Raw genomic sequence first — 12518 nt, forward strand, 5'->3', positions numbered from 1 at the left:
CCATTCGCGAACCATTTCAACTCCCCCTCCCATTCCTTAAACAACATGTCTATATTGGACCTCCTGCAGTGCCATAATGATGCCACCCATAAGTTGCAGGAACAGCAACTCATATTCCGCTTGGGAACCTTACAGCCCAATGGTATCAATGTGGATTTCACCAACTTCAAAATCTCCCCTCCCCCCACTGCATCCCAAAACCAGCCCAGCTCGTCCCCGTCTGCCTAACCTGTTCTTCCTCTCACCTATCCCCTCCTCCCACCTCAAGCTGCACCTCCATTTCCTACCTACTAACCTCATCCCGCCCCCTTGACCTGTCTGTCCTCCCTGGACTGACTTATCCCCTCCCTACCTCCCCATCCATACTCTCCTCTCCACCTATCTTCTCACCTATCCATCCTCAGTCCGCCTCTCCCTCTCTCCCTATTTATTTCAGAATCCTCTCCCCATCCCCCTTTTCTGATGAAGGGTCTCGGCCCGAAATGTCAGCTTTTGTGCTCCTAAGATGCTGCTTGGCCTGCTGTGTTCATCCAGTCCCGCACTTTGTTATCTTGGTGTGCTAAGGGCCTTGTTCCTATGTTGTATTGTTTTACATTTTTACCTGGGGTTTCCTGTCCTGATCAATTCAATTTTCGTAATTACATGTAGTGAGCTGAACCTTGGCTCATTGGCCACAGTTTAATACTGTTCAAATTAACTTCAGACTCCCTTGTTGTTTAAAAGACCATCAATCCACCAAGAACTTATGATGCTGTTAAACAAATTTTCCTTCTCACAAGCTTTCTTTCTGAAATAGCCTGTAAACCATGGAATGCCTACATTATTCAGGAGAATGTGAAGGAGCATGATTGAGATGGACAAACTTATGAGGTGCATAGACAGGAAGAAGCTTCTCCCCTACATGGAGGGATCAATGGCAGGGGCATGGATTTAAGGGAAGAGGCAGATGGTTTAGAAGAGATGTGAAGAAAAATGTTTTCACACAGAGTGTGGTGAGTATTTGGAACTCACCGCTTGTAAGGGTGGTAGAGGCAGAAACCCTCATAACATAAGGATTTAGATGTGCACTTGCACTGTCAAGGTATACAAGGCTATGAGATGGTGAAAGAAAATAGGATTAGAATAGTCAGGTGATTTTGACCAATGCAGGAGCTGAAGGGCCTTTTCTGCACTGGAGACCTCTGTGACACCACAACTCCATGATTGAGACTGGACAGAGAACAGGAAGACCAGAGACAGTGCACAGCGATGCCAGAGACAGTGCATAGGTCAAAAAAATCTCAAAGAACATGAACAATGTCCAGCTATTAAAGAAGAATGTTATAGTATCTGCAAACCAAAGGACTGCTTTCAGAGGAGCAACAGCAGGTCAAATAGTTACTCAAACAAAAATGTTCATAATGTAGAGCAACTAACCTTCAAACTAAAGACATACCAATGCTCCCAGTCCAAAGAGAACACCTTCTGGATGAATCACGAACCTTCAATTTGTCAAGTCAGACAGAGGGAGATGGGGTATTGGTAATTGTAATTAACATGTGTTTGTTCATTCTTGGCCCTCTACTAAGGCGAAAGGTTTCATCCTAACACAGAATCTCTACAGCATGGAAGCAAGCCATTCAGCTCATCAAGTCCACGCCAAATCTCCAAACAGCATGCCATCCAGACCCACTTCCTGCTACTCCATTCCTGTAACCCTACATTTACGATGGCTAACCCCCTAATCTACACGTGCCCATGGGAAATTTAGCATTACCAATGCACTCAACCCACACATTTTTGGACTTTGGGAGAAAACCGGAGCACCTGGAAAAATATGCAAACTCCACACAGACAGTCGCCCAAGGGTGGAATTGAAGCTAACTGTAAAACATAGAAAGTTCTAGAGCTGTTGACTTTAGTGTCCCTGATGATCTCCAGTTCTTGCAGTCACCATTGATTTCAGAACACCTCTATTGTATTTATGATGCTGCACAAGAGGTACAAACATTGCTATAGAGGAATGCATTGTGAAGCTGCAGTGCGAACCACGGAGCCACGGTGGTGACATCTGTATAAATGTCTGAAAGGGTAAATGCTGAATGCTACATTAAGTTCCACACATCTGATGATTCCATAAAGAGCTGGGTGGGGAAAGGCAATGTACTTTGGGATCTGTTATCCTTGCATCTGAGCAACAATGTCTATTTTACTCATGTACTTGAACGTGATCACTTTCATGTAATAAATTACACTTTGTTTAAGATAAAAGCCTTGCCTTGCTCGAATATCTGGTGGTTTTCCTTTTGACAGTTTGGACCAAATAGGCCCAGCCAGGGAAGCAGAATGTTGGTAACCATCTACCTAATCATGTGTTGGCTGTGGTTGGCATTGTATATGTAAATTACTTGGTGCCAGCAATGATTTTTGGAAATTTCATTTATCTGTACCATTATGATATCCATGAGTCACATTTTCATAAATTATCAGAGATTGCAGCTCATTTCTTGTCATTTGGAGGGGCTGCTCATCAACTTCCGGATTCACTTTAGATCCATCCTCTTGAAATGTCATTAGGATTTCCTCTTGGGGCTGCTTCTACAGGAGGTCCAGGATAGATGCAACCCAAAGGAATGGTCATGGTCCACTTGTTCCTCTATAGCAATGTTTGTACCTCTTGTGCAGCATCATAAATACAATAGAGGTGTTCTGAAATCAATGGTGACTGCAAGAACTGGAGATCATCAGGGACACTAAAGTCAACAGCTCTAGAACTTTCTATGTTTTACAGTTAGCTTCATTGCCTTACAATTAGGGAAATATTCAATAGGTTGTAATGAATTTTAGCATTCTCAGGTCATAGGGAAAGCATGATTGTAGCCAATTAGGCTCCCAATAAACTGTTATCGTTATCCCTGAAAAAATCACTTAAGCAAGAGAGCTTCTGAATCCGAACATTTCTGATCAGGGCACCTCTTCAGTGCAGGGGGATGATGTTCATGATTTGTGCTCGTGTCTTTGTAAACCTATGTGGGAACTGAATTGATGTTGAAAAATATAAAGCTCTGACCACCTTGACACAAGGGGCACTAGATTACAAGACAAATAACAAGGTTACAATCAGGATTCACATGCACGAGAACTTTCAAACATTCATCAACATCGTGCATTTTGAAACTTACCAATATATATTGGAGAGTTTGAAGGTTTAGCAAAATCATCCACATATGAAATGCCAAAGGGCTGAATAGGCACAGTCCCAATGCCCACTATTAGCTGGGCAATGACAATTATTACCCATACAATGCTCATATTGCTTGAGTGTGTTGTGAACTTAGTACAGTTGTCCACGCTTTGTGTCTGGTTCTCTGGATGACAGATGTCAATGTTGGAATAGTTTACATTTTCTGCAAGAAAGACAAAATAATTTATTTCCACAGTGTTTATTACTCTTTTACATTTTTACCTTACAATTGATTTGGAAACTAGGACGGATTTGTGCACTTGTATGGCAGGGGATTGTTTGGAAGCAGCTTGATAAATCTTTCTCTGGACAATCTCCAACTGTCTTCTCTGGTGGATTTCACAGATACACAGAATTGTTATGAAGATGGAAGACGTCATTAAGCCCATTGTACCTGCACAGACTCTATTATCCAATGCCAATTTCTTGTCTTATCCATATCCCTGTGCAGCATTACAATGTAAACAAAGCCAATGTCTTCTTGAATTCCTCAATTGAACTTGTTTCTATTAAATTTCCAGGCAGAGAATTCCACAACAACTTGATATGTCATGAAGATTTATTTCTCACATCACCCTTGCTTCATTTGACAGCCCATATACCCTCATACTTGCTTCTTTTACAAGTGGAAACAGCTTCACCCTCTATATTCTATCCAGCCCAGCATGATTTTCAAAACCACTACCAAATCTCTTCTCAGCCTTCTTCTCTCCATGGAGAAGAGTCCCAACTTCTTCAATCTATCCTCATAACTAAAGTTTCTCATTCCCAGAACCATTCAGGGAAGGCTTTGGCCCAGTGGTATTATTGCTACACTAGGACACAGGTAAAGTTCTCAGGAACCTGAATTTCAATCCTACCTTGGCAGAATAAAGTTCTTGAATTATGAGTCTGATGAGAAATCATCTAGTTCACAATATCCTTTAGGGAAGGAAATACTGCCCTTACTTGATCTGGCCTACATGTGACTCCAGACCCACAACAATGTGATGACTCTTGACTGCCCTCTGGGCAAATTAGGGAGATGGGCAATGGGCAACAAATGCTGGGCCTGGCCAGTGGCAAAATTCTAGTAAATTGCTTCTGCATGGTCTCCAATGCATCCTTTTTACAATGTGGCAAGAGAATTGCATATAGTACATCCACTGAGGTCTATCAAGTGTTTTACACAAGTTCAACATAGTACTCCATACCCTATTAATAAAGTCAAGCATACCATGCTTTATTTCCTGCTTTCTCCAGCAGTCCTGTCACCTTCAATGATCTGCTTTGTCTAATACCATTACCTCATTGGAGATATTTTTAATCAACCTGTTCAGATATGTTATGACACCTGTGGTATAGGTGGGACTTGAACCCTGACCATCTTGCTCAAATGTAGGGACACTACCACTGTGCACAAGGACACCGAAATAAGTTATTGTATTAACATCAGGCAGCCAATCGTAAATCCACCCTGAACAAGGGAACCTGGCTGCTAAGACTCCTTCAGCTTTGTCAGGGCTAGACTGACCCCTCTCCACAGACATCAAGATCTATTGGTTTTGACAGCCTCAGTTGAATAAATAATTCAAGTGGTAAATGGTGGAAAGTGTCAATTATCAATCTTCAGTACGCACAACCACTTCAATACTGGCCTGTGGGAAAACTGCCAAGATAACACAACACATCATTTTCACTCTTGCTCTCCTTCCTCTCTGCTCACTTGCACACCACACAAACACACACACACACTTTCAGCCACTTATCTAGAGAAGGAGGTTCCACCCTCAATGTGATAGGAGAGCCCAGACCATCATTGCAAGAGATAAAACTGGCACATTTACAACAATCTTCAGCCAGGAGTGCTGAGTAGAAGGCCTAACTCAGGCCTCTCAAGAAAATCTCGACATCAGAGGTGCTAGTCTCCAACCAACTTAAGTCACTCCACATGATATGAAGAAACGACTGAAGATACTGGATACAATAAAGGCTGTGGAACCTGACAATTCTAGGAATAATTTTCAATTCATCTCTCACCACTAGGGAGGTGCCACAGGATTGGAAGGCAGCCAATTATTCAGAAAGGGAGCAAGAGATAAACCAGGGAACTACATACAATCAGTCTAACCTGGGCTGTGGGGATATGATTGGAAGCAATTCTGAAGGATAGAGTTACTCTGTATTTGGATAGCCTGGGATTAATCAAGAAAAGCCAGCATTGTTCTGTTGGGGAGGTCATGTCTGACCAACTTGCTTGAATTTTTCAGAGGTGACCGACTTGGAGATGAGGGCAATGCTTTTGAAATAGTCTACTTGGACTTCAGCAAGGCTTGTGGTAAGACCCCACATGGGAGTTGGACAGCAAAGGTAAGAGCCCAGGGAAGTAAAAGAAATTTGGAAAATTGGATGTGAGTGGCAGAAAGCAGAAGGTGATGGTCAAAGGATGTTTTTGTGATTGGTAGCCTGTGTCCAGTGGGGTCCAACAAAGATCATTGTTAGGACTTTTGCTGTTTGAGGCTTATACAAAGTATTTGGACTTGAATGTAGGAGGATTGATCAGTAAGTTTGTGGATGATATAAAATTGCTGGGGAGGAAGATCATGAAGAGGATAGCCTTAGATTACAGGAAGAAATAGACAGGTTGATCAGATGGGCTAATTGGTGGTAAATGGAATTCAATCTGGATAAGTGTGAGGTGATACACTTGGACAGGACAAACAAGAAAATGCACAAGAAATGGTAGGATCCTGGAAAGCTCCAATGATAAGAGGGACATTGGTGTGCATGCCAACCAGTCCCCTATAGTAGTGGGATAGGTAGATAAAGTGGCTAAGAAGGTATATGAAATAGCTTTATGAACCAAAGCACGGGGGAAGTTACACTGGAATGGTATATAATGTTAGTCCGGCCTCAGCTGGAATATTGTGTGCAGTTCTGGAATCCACATTCTAGGAGGGATGTGATAGCAATGGAGAGTGTGCAGAGGAGATTTACCAGGATGTTGCATGGATTGAAGAGTTTCAGTTATGAAGAAAGTTTTGACAGACTGTGGTTGTTTTCCTCAAAGGAGAGGAGATTGTGAAGGGGCATGATTGAGACGTAAGAAATTATGAGGGGCAGACAGGAAGGGCCCTTTCCCATTAATGGGGGGGCGGGAGATCAATGACCAGGGGCATAGATTTAGAGTAAGGGACAGGAGGCTCGAGGGACTGAATGGATGTTTAAACTCAGTGTTATTGAAAAACTGCTGCTCACATCCTACCTCACACCAATTCCTGCACTCTTCTCACCTCTGTGTTTGCACTTCCCTCCCAGTCACCACTTCAATTTCAACATTTCTACGCTTCTTTTCAAATTTTTCCAGCCCCTCATCTCTCCTGAATTCTCTAATCTCTTCCAGCCCCTCATCCCTCCAAAATATCTGCACTCCTCAAATTCTAGCCTCCTGGATTTCCACTGTATCACTATTGACAGCAGTACCTTTACTTGACGAGACCAAACCTCTAGAATCCTTTCCCTGAACCATCTGCTTCTTTCCTGTTTCACCTCTAAAATGGCCCTTCAATGCCACCTTCATCAAATTAAGTGTTCTAATTTGAGATGTATGTCATATATTGTTTATTTGTGTTCCTATGAAGCTCTTGGAAGGTTTTATCACATCAAAAATGCTATATATAAAGTGGTTTCTGTTGTGTGGTTAGGATTTGAAATGCAATGCTTGATATTGTTGAAATAAATTCAACTGGAGTTTGCAAAAGGGGACTGAATGAATAGATGACAAAAAAAATTGTATCTTATGTGGGAAAAAATTGAATTGAATAATTTATTGTTACATGTATTCAATGAAAAAATATATAGTGAAAAGTGTGCGTCTGCACTGTACTTTACATGCGCTATTTACATTAACTTAGAATAAGAGAAGAAAAAAAAGATAACTTAGCAGAACTGAAAAGAATTGGGGGGTGGATGTGCGAAAACCCAACTTGAAAAAAAAAATCAGCCTGGTTCAGTGGGCACAATAACCTCCAACTTTTATTATGATATTTACACCAGAACTAAACAAGTTACCAGACACCTTTTGAATTTTTGGGAACTAAGTATCAATGCAGAAGGAGCCCCATCCCTACTGATCCCAGATAAATATATGAAACCACACATTTGTGATCTATCACAGGTTCAAAGAGATTAAAGATGAATGATTTACACAATTAGAACACTCATTCAGAAATTTTATGAACACCACTGCAGTTAAGAAAAAGAAAATTTAGTTGAGGCACATTGTGTCATAAGGGGATGGAATGTCCTTCAGAAAAGATAAAGTCATAGTGTCATACAGCATCAAAACTGACTATTCAGTCCAACTCATCTAAACTGACCTAATTTTTGAGTCGCATTTGTCAGCATTTGGCCCAAATGCCTTTAAACCCTTCCTATTCAAATATCCATCCAGATGCCTTTAAAGTGAGTAACACAATGCTCAATGATTATCATTGCTGCTTCACAGGGCCAGGGGCCCGGATTCAATTCCAGCCTTGGGCGACTGTGTGTCGTTTGCACACTCTCCCCACGTCTGCGTGGGTTTCCTCTGTGTGCTCTGGTTCCCAACCACAGTCCAAAGATGTACAGGTTAGGTGGATTAGGCATGGGGAAAGTAGGGATAGGATGGGTGAGTATGGATGGGATGCTTTTTGGAGAGTCGGTGTGGATCTGTTGGGCCAAATGGCCTGTTGTTTCTACACTGTAGGGATTCTATGAAAATGTTGCAATGGTACCCGCCTCCACTTCTTCCTCTGGCAACTCGTTCATATACAATGAAATAGAATAAATAAAAGTTTTAGTCATTAACCAAGAGTGCTGGTCCTGAGCAATGAGTATTGAGACAGAGCCAGAGGTCTTGAACTTGAGCTCAGAGTGCTGTAACTACTAGGCCTGAGCTTGGAGTAGTGGAATGAAGCTAGGAACATTGGCTCAGAGCTAGGTCTATTCATACTGCGACAGGAGTACTGGGCCTAAACTAGATATATTGAGCTTGATCTAGGATTATTGATACCAAGCCAGGAGTATTGGGCCTAAAGCTAGAAGTAGTCAGCCTGAACCAGAAGTGCTGGACCAGAACTAGTTGTATTGAGCTTGAGCTCAATTCGATCTAATTTTGGAGTGTAGGCCTGAGCTGGCATTACTAGTATATTGGGCCTGAGATAGGGGTATTTGACCTGAGCTAGCAGTATTGGTACTGAACTAGAAATATTAGGCCTCAGTTGGGAATATTTGGCTTGAATTGGGAATATCGACATTTAACGAGGAGTGATGGACCTGCAGTGAGAATGCTGGGCCTGAGCTAAGACCTACACTAGGGCTGATGTGCCTGAGTTAGGAGTACTCTGGCACAAACAGGAAATGCTTGAACTACCGAGATAATGGGAACTGCAGATACTGGAGAATCCAAGATAACAAAGTGTGAAGCTGGATGAACACAGCAGGTCAAGCAGCATCTTAGGAGCACAAAAGCTGATGAAGGGTCTAGCCCGAAACATCAGCTTTTGTGCTCCAAAGATGCTGCTTGGCCTGCTGTGTTCATCCAGCTTCACACTTTGTTATCTTCAATGCTTGAACTACTAATGGGTCTGGAAACATGAAAAGAGAGAAAAAGAAAGTTAATTGTATAGATTGCTGGCCCCTCAACAAAATGTCAAAGTATTCCACTCCCAATTAGTAACGTGATTTCATTTTGATGTAAGGTACCGAAACAAACAATTTAAAAGCCAATGAAATTTTCATGATGCATTACTGCGAGAAGTGGGACATGTTGCTGAACTTTTGACAACATCTCTTTTCAGTTAGGTTGAATTCCAAAGCATGCAACTGTGTCTATATTTCCATTGGCTCTCGTACATATGGTACATACAGGCAGTAAGAAACAGCAAATTTGATTTACCATTTGTTGCCTTGGAATACTCGTAACGTTCAGAAATGAAGTGAGGAATGGTGAGCAAGAAAGCTCCGAAACTAAGGAGAAGTCCACCCATTCCAATCAATCTTGGTCGGTGAACACGACTTCCAAAGTAACTGACAAAAACAATCAGAAGTGAGTTCCCAATCTGAAAGAAATTGTAACAGAAAAATATTTTTGTCCAAATGCAGTTCAAGAGTAACTGATGAAAGTACAGTTAGTGTCTAGCAAAATAACCTGGGACAAAAGAGCCAAAAGCAATTCATTTGGTCTAGTCTGTAAACTGTTAATATGAACGCTGTTGTAACCACTTGCTATTGTAAATTAACTTGCATGTCATCCAGAGAAGTGATGACTGATTTGAATGGCAAAGCAAAACCCTACAAATTGATGGTAATCACACTTCCTACTCTATCAATTTAATGGCAGGTAGCCCATGATTATCATGGGACCTACACACCTGAAAATGACTTCCTTCAGCAAAATGCCTGAATTTGAAACACACAGAATGGCAAATACAAATAAAGTTAATGTAAAATGCCAAAATAGATTTGAAAATATGCAAGAATGATTAATTTTAATGTTTCTTGCATTGTACACAAGATTGCTTGTCTTAAGGTGGAAAGTTGTGGATTTTAGCTACAACCCTACATCCCTTGTTGGGCATTCTACATATTGAAACAATAAACACTCCCCTGGATACATTTCAAGAACTTACCCCTCTAAACTGTTAACACTATGACTATCTCAACTTATGTTGGAAAAGTTGCAATTCTCTAGTATAATTACCCGATTATTACTTCTAGTGAACAGTGTACATATTTGCTCTTCTATTTCCCCCTGACTCTTTGGGGCTTATAATACACTCCCAGTGAAGTAGCTACCCCCTTAACATTCCTAAGTTTGATCCACAAAGCCTTGTTTGAAAACTCTTCCAAGTAATGCAGTAATGACTGTTTAATTAATAGTGATATTTCACCACCCTTTTACACCCACCTCTGTCTCACTTAAAACCCCTATAACCGAAATGTTGAGTTGTTAGTCCTGCCCTTCTCTCAACTATGTTTCGGTGACGGCAATATTATCACACTTCCATGTGTTAATCCACATCTTTAAATCATCAATCTCACCTATTCCACCCTTGTTAAAGTAAAGATCATCTAGCCTGGGTTTTATTTTCCTGAGCCCTAATCTTAGATGGGAGGCACGGTAGTTTAGTGGTTAGCACTGCTGCCACACAGCACCAGGGACCCAGATTTATTTACAGCATTGGGTTACTTGTGTGTGAAGTTTGCACGTTCTCCCAGTGTCTGCATGGCTTTCCGCCGGGTGCTCCGGCTTCCTCCCACTGTCCAAGGATATGCAGGTTTAGGTGGATTGTTGATGCTAAATTGTCCGTGGGGTGTGCATGCTAGGTGGTTTAGCCACGGTAAATGCGAGGTTATGAGGTTAAGGTCTTGATAATGCTTTTTGGAGGGTCAATGCAAAATGCCTCTTTCTGCACTGTAGGGTCTCTATTTTTCCACTCTTGCTCAGTTAAAGACAACAAGCATTGCTTTTAGTTTTTTAAATCCGACTCTTTGCTGCATTGATCACCAGTGACAAACAGCTTTTTCTGAGCCTCAAATGACCAGAAGATAAAGTAGTAGAATGAGACCATTTGGCCTGTGAAGACTGCTCTGCCATTTGATCATGGCAATTATGAACAAAGAACAAAGAGAACTACAACACAGAAACAGGCCCTTTGGCCCTCGAAGCCTGTGCTAATCCAGATCCACTATCTAAACTTGTCGCCCATTTTCCAAGGATCCGTATCCCTTTGCTCACTGCCCATTCATATATCTGTCTATATACATCTTAAATGTCGTGCCTGCCTGTACCACCTCCACTGGCAACATGTTCCAGGCATCCAACACCATCTGCGTAAGGAGCTTTCCACACATATCTCCCTTATACTTGTCTCCTCTCACCTTGAAATCGTGACCCCTAGTAATTGAGTCCCCCTACTCTGGGAAAAAACTTCTTACTATCCACCCTGTCTATACCTCTCATGATTTTGTAGACCTCAATCAGGTCCCCCCTCAACTTCTGTTTTTCTAATGTAAATAATCCTAATCTACTCAACCTCTCTTCATAGCTAGTCCCTCCATACCAGGCAACGTTCTGGTGAACATCCTGGCGAACCTCCTCTGCACCCTCTCCAAAGCATCCATATCCTTTTGGTAATGTGGCAACCAGAACTATACAGAATATCCCAAATGTGTTTGAACCAAAGTCCTATACAACTGTAACATGACCTGCCAACTCTTGTACTCAATACCCCATCCGATGAAGGAAAGCATGCCGTTTACAGACTTGACCACTCTATTGACCTGCGTTGCCACCTTCAGGGTACAATGGACCTGAACACTCAGATCTCTTTCTACATCAGTTTCCCCGGGGCTTTTCCATTTACTGTATAGTTTGCTCTTGAATTGGTCAACCATGATGCATCACCTCGCATTTGCCTGGATTGAACTCCATCTGCCATTTCTCCACCCAGCTCTCCAATCTATCTATATTCTGCGGCATTCTCCGACAGTCTACTTCACTATCTGCTACTCCACCAATCTTAGTGCTTCTAAGCATCATATGCTTCTTAACTCCTTTCTCCTGTCTTCTCCCTATAACCTTACAAATTAAGGACCTGAGATAATGGGAACTGCAGATGCTGGAGAATCCAAGATAATAAAGTATGAAGCTGGATGAACACAGCAGGCCAAGCAGCATCTCAGGGGCACAAAAGCTGACGTTTCGGGCCTAGACCCTTCATCAGAGAGCCTGTTCATCCAGCTTCACACTTTATTATCTTAAATTAAGAACCTGTCTCTGTCTTAAACACACTCGATGTCTTGGTTGCCACATCCCTTTGCAGCAATGAATTCCACAGATTCACTACCTTCTGGCTGAACAAATTCCTTCTCCTCTCGATTAATAAACAATCATCCCTTCACTGTGCCGTCAGGTCCTACCTAGTCTCTTCCACATGGGGAAACAATTCTCCACGTGCACTCTATCCAGACCACTCAGTATTGTATATGTTTCAATGAGATCGCACCCTCATCCTTCTAAACTGCATTACTCCATTTGTTCAGCGGCAGGAGTCGGGAGAGAGCACATGGGGACTGCTGGGTAGGTGAGCTTTTCATTTCAGCAGCAGAGCTGAGTGGGAGCAATCAAATTGCGCTCTGGGAAGGTATGCGTACTGATATATTCAGGCAGGGGCTAAACCAAAGACATTACACTTGTAGTGTCTCCCACCCACCCTCCTACTCAAACCAAAAAAAAAAGTCTGTAGTGTGTTAATAAGGGAAGGTTTTTCTT

At 42.0% G+C, this 12518-nt stretch overlaps 1 protein-coding gene across 3 annotated transcripts in view; it reads right to left on the reverse strand.

The window, feature by feature from the left end:
* Nucleotides 1-12518, reverse strand: part of LOC125457700 (solute carrier organic anion transporter family member 2A1-like) — a 129673-nt gene that overhangs the window by 76785 nt on the left and 40370 nt on the right. For 2 of the 3 annotated variants that reach the window (XM_059650933.1, XM_048542268.2), the window contains exons 4-5: nt 9141-9303; nt 3162-3386 (exon numbers count right to left, since the gene is read on the reverse strand). In XM_059650933.1, the coding sequence (XP_059506916.1) occupies nt 3162-3386; nt 9141-9303 (388 nt within the window). The remainder of the gene's footprint in view (nt 1-3161; nt 3387-9140; nt 9304-12518) is intronic. The other variant, XM_048542269.2, reaches the window with a different exon arrangement.

Source organism: Stegostoma tigrinum, chromosome 14, assembly GCF_030684315.1.
Source record: "Stegostoma tigrinum isolate sSteTig4 chromosome 14, sSteTig4.hap1, whole genome shotgun sequence".
Taxonomy (NCBI): domain Eukaryota; kingdom Metazoa; phylum Chordata; class Chondrichthyes; order Orectolobiformes; family Stegostomatidae; genus Stegostoma; species Stegostoma tigrinum.